General features: G+C 43.8%; 1 protein-coding gene across 1 annotated transcript in view; it reads left to right on the forward strand.

Annotated features, from left to right (window-relative positions):
* The window catches only part of HDAC3 (histone deacetylase 3), a 61,729-nt gene extending 49,914 nt beyond the window's left edge, over window positions 1-11,815 (forward strand). The window contains exons 12-15 of the mRNA XM_068277774.1: window positions 1,186-1,244; window positions 1,353-1,432; window positions 2,339-2,496; window positions 6,864-11,815. Coding sequence (XP_068133875.1) covers window positions 1,186-1,244; window positions 1,353-1,432; window positions 2,339-2,496; window positions 6,864-6,933 — 367 coding nt within the window. The 3' untranslated portion in view covers window positions 6,934-11,815. The remainder of the gene's footprint in view (window positions 1-1,185; window positions 1,245-1,352; window positions 1,433-2,338; window positions 2,497-6,863) is intronic.
* Window positions 11,816-12,445: the final 630 nt, after the last annotated feature.

The following is a 12,445-nucleotide window of genomic DNA, read 5'->3' on the forward strand; positions in this document are numbered from 1 at the left end:
CCCCTTAAGGACCAGCGCTGTGTTGAGTGATCTGTGCTGGGTGGGCTCTGCAGCCCCCAGCACAGATCATGTAGCAGGCAGAGAGATCAGATCACCCCCCTTTTTTCCCCACTAGGGGGATGATGTGCTGGGGGGTCCGATCTCTCCTGCCTGCATGTGGCTGGCGGGGGGGGCACCTCAAAGCCCCCCTCCGCGGCGAAATTCCCCCCTCCCTCTCCTACCTGCTCCCCCCGGAGATCAGGGCTGCACAGGACGCTATCCGTCCTGTGCAGCCAGTGACAGGACGTCCCCTGTCACATGGCGGCGATCCCCGGCCGCTGATTGGCCGGGGATCGCCGATCTGCCTTACGGCGCTGCTGCGCAGCAGCGCCGTACAATGTAAACAAAGCGGATTATTTCCGCTTGTGTTTACATTTAGCCTGCGAGCCGCCATCGGCGGCCCGCAGGCTATTCACGGAGCTCCCCGCCGTGAATTGACAGGAAGCAGCCGCTCGCGCGAGCGGCTGCTTCCTGATTAATCAGCCTGCAGCTGGCGACGCAATACTGCGTCGCTGGTCCTGCAGCTGCCACTTTGCCGACGCGCGGTATGAGTGCGCGGTCGACAAGTGGTTAATATGAAGCTTTATGTAGACAAGATGAGGCAATTGATGATGCATCTTCAGTGTCCATTCTCACTAGGCTATTCACTGCATATGTCCCTGCACTTTTCTCTACTTGCCTGTCCTCTGGCACCTTCTGCCTTTGGGTCTACCCCACTGCCGATGCTGCCACCACCGCTCTGGTCCACTGCTGGGGACAAGCGCTGCTATACAGATTGTAGCCCCGACAGAAGTGTTACTGGATTGCAACAGACCTATGGGAATCCTCCCTCCCCAGGGAGAAGTCTTATTGGTTCACTGAGTGGTAAGGAGGAAGGATTCCCATTGGTCTTTTGCAATCCATTGGGGAGCTCCAGAATTCTTTCGGTGCTCTGATCAGTCTAGCAGCACTTGTCCCCAGCAGTGAACCTGACCAGGCAGGTGGCTGCAGCGGACCAGATGCACTTTGCGTAATGTGAACTAGTTGATGGACCACAGTGTATCCGCACCATTGTTAATCTGGAGCAGTGTGAACCCAGCTTGATTAGTCCCTTATTTTCGGAACATGAAAGTTAATGATTTAGTTTACTTTGTTCTTTGTTTTCAGGACATATGAAACCTCATTGCTGGTTGATGAGACAATCAGTGAAGAGTTGCCTTATAGTGGTGAGTTTAGTCTATACAGATGTTTTTTTCTTATCTAGCATTTTGAAAATGTTTAAAATCAATGTGATGTACTTGGCATACTCTTATATCTGTTGTTTACTTCCTCAGAATACTTTGAGTATTTTGCACCAGACTTTACCCTCCACCCTGATGTCAGTACTAGAATTGAAAACCAGAACACTCGCCAGGTAAGGCTTGGTAGCTCTGGTATCTATTGTCAGCAGAAAAATGGAGGGCCACTTGCACATGTACTGATGGGAATATTCTGGAATTTCAAAGGAAACTGGATCATGTGCTGAATGACACAAGCTGAGGTTGGCTACATTGAAATCTACATGCCACAATTTTACATTAGTTCTTGAAGTAGATTTACTAGTAGGCAAACTGGACACTAGTAAAATGCACCTTACCAATTCACAGCCGTGTCCTCGCTTCCCCTGATGTCACCTGGAGCGCACGGCGCAGGCACAGACCATACTGGGCCTGTGCAGTACGCTCCTGGTGCCATCAGCGGTAGTGAGGACACGGTAACGCAGGCGCAGTGGTTTTCAGACTTTAAAGTCTGAAATTCCAGAAGTGAACCAGAGGCGGGGCCAAAGAATTGGGGAGTGGCTGCGCGGGCACAGGATGTCTGTGGGGGACCATTAGAAGCCCTGGGTAACTTCAACTCCTTTTCCCCTGACCCCCCTGCAGTGTCCCTTTAAGGCGTCAGAGATTGCTGGTACAGAAAAGGTTAAAGGTATCGCCTAAACAACTTTTGTTATATCTATTTGGATCTTATACTCAGTATATAGGATGATAAAGTACATCAGGGACTGCATTCATGTTTGTTTTAGGTTCAACTTATAGGTAGATATATTAAAACCAGTGCAAAGAAAACTGGAGCAAAACTCTTAATACGACTTAATACGGTTCTTGACAGATTCAATGTCAGGGGCTGTCTGCACACACCATACATAATAGCCTGATTGGAAGACGTATCTTCTATTGCCAGCTTTGGTAAATAAGTGCTTTCACTGTCCTACATGATTGTGCACTGCGTACCAACAGAGAAAAACCTTTTTATGATATCCTAATTTCCTCTTTTTACACAGTATTTGGATCAAATCCGACAAACCATCTTTGAAAACCTAAAAATGTTGAACCATGCGCCCAGCGTTCAGATCCATGATGTTCCATCCGATCTCTTAAGTTACGACCGCACAGATGAGCCAGATCCAGAAGAGAGAGGTTCAGAAGACAATTACGCCAGGTAAATTGTCCATGAAGGTTCATTTAAGCTAGGTTCAAACTTGGCATAGTCACCGACTGATTTCAGTGGCAAATGTGTCGATGAATCCTACCCATACAATCCGTTCACACTTCCATTTTGAACCTGTTTATTTACATTGCGGTAGCAGAGGTCTTGTTTAGCTTTTCTAGAAACTGCATGGAACACATAAATGTCAACGATGGCCTAATATGTGACATACCCATTACAACAGACCCAATGATTATATGGGCTGACACAGCACAATGAAATGCATGGTAGATGTAAGACACAATGGATATACTGATTCATTTTTAAAAGGGAACATGTTGCATATGACATGAGGTAAACATTGGTACATAGATCAAGCCAGTGGAAAGCAGTTTCCTGATATATAAGTGGGTTTTTTTGTTCGCTTGACACAAGGATAAGCAAGGCGACAAAAGAAATGTAGTTGTACTTGGGCTTCTTTCCGGTCCTAGAAGTGATTTTGTATCCCCCGCCACAGGCTCTAAGGTGTGAACGCGCCCACATTATCAGGAGTGTACTGCGTCTGTGCAGTACGCTCCTGGTGGTGACATGGGCGGGTTCTCAAGCGAGCATGCACAAAGACTCCTACTCATCAGGGGACGGCAATCATGAGAGGTTACCAGCGGGACACCGGAGAAGACCGGAAGCTGCAGTGAGGGACACAAATGACTTCTAGGGGCTGAAAGAAGCACCAGATAAGTAGAGCTACATTTCTTTTGTCACCTTGCTTATCCTTTAAAGAGACTCTGAAGTCTCTTTTCCCTTCTTTTAACATTCCTCTTCAGCTTTAATGAGTGAAATAGCCGCATCCCTGGGGCAGAGGAGTGATTTATTACTAGAGAGAAGCCCTGCAAAGCCCCAGGGACTCACAGGGCTTCACTTCCTCAATGAGGCAGAGCTTTAGGCTGTAGCTCTGCCTCTTCCGCAATCAATCTCCTCTGATCGCCGCCTCTACCCGCCCCTCTCAGTCTTCTTTCACTGAGAGGAGCGGGGAGGAAGCAGAGATCTGCAGGGATTGATGGCGGAGAGGCTGAGCTACAGCTCAAAGCTCTGCCTCTCCAGGAAGAGAAGCCCTGCATGTCAAGGCAGCATGACTGAACTTTGCAGGTCGTTTTCTAAGTAATCACTCCTCTGCCGCGGGGATGCAGCAATTTCACTCTGGCATTAAAGCTGAAGAGGAATGTTAAAAGAAGGGAAAAAAAGAGACTTCAGAGTCTCTTTAAAGGCTGGGGCCCACTATACATTGCGATCGCTGAGGTTTTTTTTTTCAGAGCCATTTCAGTCTTTTTTGAAGTAATATTGAATTTAATGCAACAGATTTCATTAGTGGTTGCACTAGGGATTTTTAACCCAATTGGTTTTGGGTAGTAAAATCGCTGCAAAATCGCTTTGTACAATATTTTAAGTGTTTTTTTGCAGCGATCCTATACTTGCAGTGCAGTCGCTCCAAAAATACGGCAGGCAACGTAATTGCGATTTTTGGGTAATTGCAAGCGCAAGTCTGGGGTGACAGCCATCGACTTTCATTTCCTTAGCACTTTTGCAATCACTGCCAATTCAAATGATCAGGTTTCACCCTGGTGTGGTCCGTTTTGGGAACCATGCAGGTGATTTTTTTTTTTTTAATCTATTAAATTATTTTCTATATTGTTCACCCCACTGAATTAAAGTTTTTAAAGCTTGCACTTCAACTGCACCTGAGTGATTTCATTTAAAATTCATTGTGGTAATGAACGGAGCAAAAACTTAGAAAAAAAAAGTTGTCCCTGTCCAAATACAGTGGCTTGCAAAAGTATTCGGCCCCCTTGAAGTTTTCCACATTTTGTCACATTACTGCCACAAACATGAATCCATTTTATTGGAATTCCCTGTGAAAGACCAAAACAAAGTGGTGTACACGTGAGAGAAGTGGAACGAAAATCGTACATGATGCTAAACATTTTTACAAATCAATAACTGCAAAGTGGGGTGTGCGTTATTCAGCCCCCTGAGTCAATACTTTGTAGAACCACCTTTTGCTGGAATTACAGCTGCCAGTCTTTTAGGGTATGTCTCTACCAGCTTTGCACATCTAGAGACTGAAATCCTTGCCCATTCTTCTTTGCAAAACAGCTCCAGCTCAGTCAGATTAGATGCACAGCGTTTGTGAACAGCAGTTTTCAGATCTTGCCACAGATTCTCGATTGGATTTAGATCTGGACTTTGACTGGGCCATTCTAACACATAGATATGTTTTGTTTTAAACCATTCCATTGTTGCCTTGGCTTTATGCTTAGGGTCGATGTACTGCTGGAAGGTGAACCTCCGCCCCAGTCTCAAGTCTTTTGCAGACTCCAAGAAGTTTTCTTCCAAGATTGACCTGTATTTGGCTCCATCCATCTTCTCATCAACTCTGACCAGCTTCCCTGTCTCTGCTGAAGAGAAGCACCCCCAGAGCATGATGCTGCCACCACCATATTTGACAGTGGGGATGGTGTGTTCAGAGTGATGTGCAGTGTTAGTTTAGCGCTTTGTATGTTGGCCAAAAAGTTCCATTTTGGTCTCATCTGACCAGAGCACCTTCTTCCACATGTTTGCTGTGTCCCCTACATGGCTTGTGGCAAACTGCAAATGGCTTTTTTTTTGGCCACTCTTCCATAAAGGCCAACTTGTGCAGTGCACGACTAATAGTTGTCCTATCGACAGATTCCCGCACCAGAGCTGTAGATCTCTGCAGCTTGTCCAGAGTCACCATGGGCCTCTTGACTGCATTTCTGATAAGCGCTCTCCTTGTTCGGCCTGTGAGTTTGTGGATGGCCTTGTCTTGGTAGGTTTACAGTTGTGCCATACTCCTTCCATTTCTGAATGATCGCTTGAACAGTGCTCCGTGGGATGTTCAAGGATTTGGAAATCTTTTTGCAGCCTAAACCTGCTTTAAATTTCTCAATAACTTTATCCCTGACCTGTCTGGTGTGTTCTTTGGACTTCATGGTGTTTTTGCTACCAGTATTCTCTTAGACAACCTCTGAGGCCGTCACAGAGCAGCTGTATTTGTACGGACATTAGATTACACACAGGTGCACGCTATTTAGTCTTTAGCACTCATCAGGCAATGTCTATGGGCAACTGACTGCACTCAGACCAAAGGGGGCTGAATAATTATGCACACCCCACTTTGCGGTTATTGATTTGCAAAAAAAAAAATGTTGGAATCGTGTGTAATTTTCGTTTCACTTAAGTGTACACCACTTTGTATTGGTCTTTCACGTGGAATTCCAATAAAATTGTTTCATGTTTGTGGCAGTAATGTGACAAAATGTGGAAAACTTCAAGGGGGCCGAATACTTTTGCAAGCCACTGTATATGGTGCTGTTTCCGGGGGGAAAAAAGTTTTTGCATAAGCAGATTTTTTTCCATGCCAGTGGTGTTGGAACACCTGATCTACATGCTGGTTCTGGATCAGACTATTGTTGTTGTGGTGACCTTCATCCTTAAAGTGAACCCAAGGTGAGAGTGATATGTGGGCTGCCATATTTCTTTCCCTTTAAAGCGGATCCGAGATGCAAAACTAACTATAACAAGTAACTGTATATCTGTATATCTTATCTAAAGTTTAGATAGTTTACACAGCAAATTAGCTGCAAACAGCTTCAACAGCATATGAATATTTCTTCTTGTGATGCAATGAGAGAAGCCATATTCTGATTGTTATCATTACACAGGCAAGCTGCTCTGCATCTCCACCCCTCAACCTGTGAAATCTCTACTCCCCTCTTCGCACCCTTGCCTCTGAAATCTCTGGCTGGTAACGCCGCCTCCTCCTTTGGGAAAAGCTGTCTCCCCACCATACTGAGCTCCCATGAGCATGTGCTACATGGGATGCAAAATGCCTAGGCACTGGAGGAGCTTTGGGCGAGGCTTGTTTAATTTATAGGGAATAATGATATTAAAAAAAAAAAAAATTTGGCTTGAGGAATGCCCTCCTCTCGGATCCACTTTAAGCAATAACTGTTGCCTGGCTGTCCTGCTGATCCTCTACCTCTAATATTTTCAGCCTTAGACCCTGAAGAAGAAAATGCAGATCAGGTTTTTCTGACAAAAATCAGAACTGTTTGTGCGGGTTTCTGGTGTTATTCAGACACTAAATACTGTAGATCAGCAGGGCTGCCAGGCAACTGGTATTGTTTAAAAGGAAATAAATATGGCAGCCTCTATAGCCTTCTCACCTTGGGTTCATTTTAAAAACGGTCATCCTTTAAACTCCTCTCCCTCTGCCTTCTTTTATATGTATATAAAAATGCATTCAAAAGTCTAGATCATACTTTTTAAGAGGAAATTTATTTATTTTTCCCCCCCTTTAGACCAGAAGCTTCAAATGAATTTTATGATGGAGATCATGACAATGACAAGGAGAGCGATGTTGAGATTTAAACAAGACTTCTACTGAATCAGACTTGGAACTTTCATTTGTTTTTGTTTTTTATGAACAATAGACTTTATTCCCTGTGAAGTTTTTTTGGACCAGAGCATTTTTGCCTCCTTCCAAGAAAGTCCTTGTTGGAAATCTATTTGAATTTTCCGAAATGGAGAACTAGACTTGCATCTGCATAAATGGAAAATGTCTGCATGGCTTATTCATTGAGGCAACTGTTTTATGCTGGAGGAATTTGAAGCTTCAGTGATTTCTATGGATTCCTGTGAAGCAAAGATTCAAGACTCTCAAAGAATTTTTGTTTAAATTGTAAACACAGTATATGAAAATGCAACAAATGCCTAGTGCTGGCTTGTCCAATCTATGGCCCTTGTGCCAGATGCAGCACCCTATAGCTGTTTGTGGCCTGCCAACTCCTTGAGTTTAAACTTGCACCCGTTGGAGGCCTCTCTAGATGTAGAAGGTGGCATGTGGAGTGTGTTTAGATATGTGGCTCTAAAGTCTTGGAACTTCTCTCCTGCCTAATCAAATGTCAGGCAGTTGCCCTGGCTCCCACCAGCCATGATTGTTCCTGGCACATGCTCACGTTAATACCATGTGATGACACTAGTGAGAATCAAATGTAGCCGGGGGGTGGGGGGGAGCTGGCTTTTCATTGGGATGTGAGAACACCAGGACTTCAGAGCATGTGAGCTATGTGTGATCTGAACACACTCCTTTACATGCAATACTCGGCATTGGAAGAGTAGAAACAGAAGACTGGTGATCATTGTCTGGTATCTGCACTTCAGAGTGCAAGGTAATGGAAGATAAGGAACTGTAACTGGGTGTAAATGTCTGTTCTCCATCAGTTAGCCGTTGCGTCTACATCTATTCTGTCAGTGAGTTAACGGCCGGTCAGTGTAGAATCTGCCCGTCACTTGACAATACACCACCCATTAGAGGTGTGGCTTTTAGTGAAGTACCTGTATGTCAGTGGGGTCTCTTTGTAAGTGGAGAATCTGCCTGTCATTGGAGTATTTGACAGTAAGTCTGCTGGTCATTGGAGTATCTGACTGTTAATGTAGAAAATGTAATGGGCTAGGGTTTTAATGGAGCACACATTATATGTGTGTGTGTGTGTGTGTGGGGGGGGGGGGCGGCTTACATGAAAGGATACTCATTGAAGGGGCTCAGTATAGAGGCTAATAAAATGGGAAAAGTGCAGGGCCCACTTATAGCATTTGAAGAAAAGGAGGGGGAGATCGGCACTGCTGATAACTTTTTTCATCCAGAGTGATGTACACAGATGCTTCAGCACACAATACACTTGCAGGACAATAAGGACACATCATGTCACATGAAAGCAATAGGTTGTGCAAACATACCGAATCTTGGATAGCGGTGCGGTGTGGTGGGTGCTGGGCACATATAGGCATCTGTGCCCAGCACCCACGATGATGTGTTCTTATTTTCAAGGAAGTGTATTGCGTTTGGAAGCATCTGTGTACATTACTCTGGATTAAAAGTTTTTTTTATTAGCAGTGCCTATCTCCCCCTCCTTTTCTTCAATTGCACAATATTGTCTTGTCAGTATCAGAGCACGCTTATGACACCTGAGTGACAGGAGAGAGTGCATGTTTATGCAACATCTCCTCTGCCTGCAGCGTCCACTGGAGTGCTGACTCCATTTAGCCTTTTTTGAGATACCCTCTTATAGCCTCCCATTCATGACCAAGTTTAATACAGAGAATGTGGTCCCTGGGTGAAGGACTGTGGACAAGCCTGACCTAAAAAGACTACAGTCATGGCAGTTCTAGTCTGCCCAGTTGTGGTGGATGTTTTTATAGTGGCTCTATGGTTTCAGAAGAATGCTGGGCATAGGAAGGAATTGGATTCAGATGGCATTTAGGACAGAATGGACATTGCTTGCTGTGAACCCACAACGTTGCCATTTTTCTCTTCCTATGTTCCCTGCTTGCCAGGACCTAAGACCTCAGCCACACTGTATATGTTGCCAAATCTTAGCAAAATGTATGTTGGATGCTGGTGCATATTCTGCATTTCAGTTGCTGGGTATCCCACAGTGCAATTAACTGCATTAGTTGTTGGTTACCCAGCTAGATATCTAACCCAGTTAGATATGGTGAGCTGTTGTAGAACACAAAAAAGGTCCCGCAGTGAGGTTTAGCATGGAGATTCATTCACTTTAATGAATGGGGTGTGAGTTTTGCTCTACAGACACAGCTCAAATGAATTGATGGGTCTGAATCGGGAAAGGTGACCTGAATCAGGTAGAACACATTCCTTTCTTTCTCAGTCCATCCTAAACTCTGGCATGGATTTGGCCCTCCAGGCCTGGAGTTCGACACATGTGACGCTACACCAATGACACCAATATACTAGAATGTACATCAGATAGCTTTGCCACATGAACAAGGCCTTAGGTATAGAATTTACAGCAGCAGCTGAGATCTGTCGGAAGCATGCAATGTTGGAACTGTTTTGCCAAAAGCTAGGATGCTACATAAAATGTTAATAAACACAATGATTTTTTAAATATAAACACTGTATTTGAAAATACAAGGGCAATATAGTAGATATTAAAATTGAGAATTTTTAAAAATGCTTTCCTTTTTTACATTTTTCAAGAACTCTTTTCAGAAAGATGGCCTTTTTACCAGTGTGAATCACCTCTGTTAAACATTTGGAAGCTGAGACAAAATGTGTAATTTTAAAAGTGAAATGCTTTTGTCTCTTCGGATATTAGATTTCAGTTGCTCAGCAGTTTGTGGTTACCTTTGTCATACTTTTATTTCTTACAGCATCAAAAGTTTGTTTTTTTTAAAGAGTAACTGTCAGGCTGCAAAAGCTAATTTAAACCTCTATTCTCCTGTGTTAAACAGTTTAGAAGGAAGCCAAAAAGGCAATACTGAAGTTAAAAATCTCTTACTTTTGATGTGTGCTGACAGCAAGGCTCTGTATTCCCAAGCCCTTAAAAAGGACGAGAGGCCGCATACCATACAGCAAAGCATTCTGGGGCCCTCCCCTCGGCTGCTAGTGAGAAGTTACAGGCTCAAGTGAAAACAGCATGTAATGCAGCCCAGCTCACAGCACTGATAAATCTCCAGGCAGAGTACACTCCAGGAGTCCGCTATTGTTCCTAGCCACATGGCTAATTAATATTCACTGCACAGTAGTGTTATTCATTACGAGCTTTTTTGTGAGTGGAATCATCAGGAAGCAGGGAGGACATGACGACACAATTGGCTTCATAGGAGACAGACAAACATGGAACCTGCCATGAGCTGTCAGGAGCATCATTCTCTGCAAATACTATGTAAAAATTCTGTGAAGTACAAACGTGGACAGTAAAATGCACATGTAATGTAAGTACAGCCAATATTTAGCTACTGTTATGTGTTTATTTTCTCTGAGACCTTATACCTAACAGCTCCTCTTTAATGGTAGTCGTGCCTGGACTGCAGGCAGGCCAGTTTAGCACCTGGACGCCAACAAGTTAGTATTGCCTCGCGCTCACAACTGAATCAGACCTTAAGAAAGGGATAACGCCCTCTGCAAATCTTCAAATCAGGCAGAAAGCTGGCACATCCAATCTAGATCTTTAATCGTTCTGTGTATAAAGATGCCCAAGCACCTGGTCACTTCTGTTTTTATTATGGAGCTCTTCTGTTACATGTGAGATATTCTAGGTGTGTTTTTAGGGTTGCACAACTTTTACAGGTTATTTTGCTCTGGTTTCAGCTTTTTGGAGATGTGTTGCTGGCATCAAATTCAGATTTATTTTTTTAAAAATGTACACTGCATCCAACTGGGTTCCAGAAATTGAGTCCGAAAATAAAAAAAAATTAAATTAAATGTACTGGGAGTAGTAGTATTGATAAAGAAACCATGTGAGCTAGACTGATTATCCAGGCAGTGTAGATGGCCCTGGAAAACAGGGCCCCACTGATGGCCTAGCAGATTTTCCAAGTTAGATGAATTTGTTGCTGTAGTCCCTTCCACTGCTCAACTAACCGTTGCTTGGTTCTGCATTGGTGGAAAAGCCATGCATGACTTTTGGGAGAAGGGATGGCTGGACTAACATCACAGTAGTCAAGCTGATCTGCAGTACCTGCTGGGACTACAGGAAGACCATTTTACAGCAGTCGTCCTGTTCCTCTAAACATAATGAATTTAAAGGATTACTGTACTTTGAAATGTCAGTATAGTTACTCCATTGTTGTCCTGTAAGTTCTCCATAAGGCTGCAACCTATCCCATTCTCTGCATATTTCATGGTGGCCATCAACCACCACTATGGGGAAACTGGAGGACATTTGGATAATTACTTGTGAGTGCAGCTATCTTTTTAAGTACTGCCTGGACCACACTATTTGCTCTAGCTTTGTACATACTTGCACATCATATACTGTCGTTAATTGTTTTTTCACTTCCTCCCAAAACAAGTTTTATTGTTTTGCTATGAAAATTGTTGCCCTTTGTCTGTGGATGCCTTATGCAGAGTCCGAAATAATGGTAGATGGGGCAGGAACCTGTCTAGAATTGCCTCTGACGACAGTGTGTAGGCTTCTCCATGCTGAAGCCTATCATCTGGATCCTCTACACACTTTTGTTTCTGGATTGAATTAATTGCTTCCCAGCCTTGCAGATGCAACTCCTCCTGTGTTTGTCTGCCTGATGAGGTTGGTCTGGACTCCCAGTTTTCTTGCCCTGGTAGTTCAGAAAACCTCAGGTATTGGCATCAGTGGTGCTGCTTAAGATGCTTGAGACAGAAGTCTCTTATGTTAGATGTTCTTAAGAAATAATAAACTGAGCTCATAAAACTGTACATTTTTTTGTCTGTAAGAAATGCATCAATAAAGGAATTTTTATAAGTTCATTGATAAGTTGTTGCAGTGTTTTTTGTTTTGGTGTGTGTGTGTGTTTTTTTTTTGGGGGGGGGGGGGGGGGGCTCTGTAAATTCATTCTGGTGCTCTCAGCTCCTTGTTGGATTAGTGAAGCTTTCTCAGCTGCAAACTCCCTGCATTAGTTCCTTCCTGTATTCTCAGCAACATGGGTGTTCCAGTTCATTTTTTTTTCTTCAAATATGAAACTCCATGTGAAGATTGGACCTCCCTCTTTAGAAACACAGCATAATTGTTTTGCCTACAGTCCAAATATCTCACAACCATAGTTGACGTAGAGTTAAGATCCCTTGGAAGTTTTAACCACTTGTGCCCATGCTTAAGTACAATCACCATCCTCTCAGCCACCAGCTGTAGCTGAAGGAAGTGATTAGAAGTCTGAAGTGCTAATGAGCACAGTGCGCATGCTTTTTTTGTTTGTTTTCTAAGTTCCTTTTTTTTGTTTTCTTTTCTTATCTGTTCTGTCGCTCATACCCCTGCCCCAATAAAGTTTGTGGCCCCAACCCAAAACAATGGAGCGAGAGCAGCAGCAATTTCCTTCCACTCCTAAAAGAAAATGGAGTGATGGTGGTGTTGGTGGATCACATCAAGTACGTGATCAGGTT

Source organism: Hyperolius riggenbachi, chromosome 3 (assembly GCF_040937935.1).
Source record: "Hyperolius riggenbachi isolate aHypRig1 chromosome 3, aHypRig1.pri, whole genome shotgun sequence".
In the NCBI taxonomy this organism is placed as follows: Eukaryota; Metazoa; Chordata; class Amphibia; order Anura; family Hyperoliidae; genus Hyperolius; species Hyperolius riggenbachi.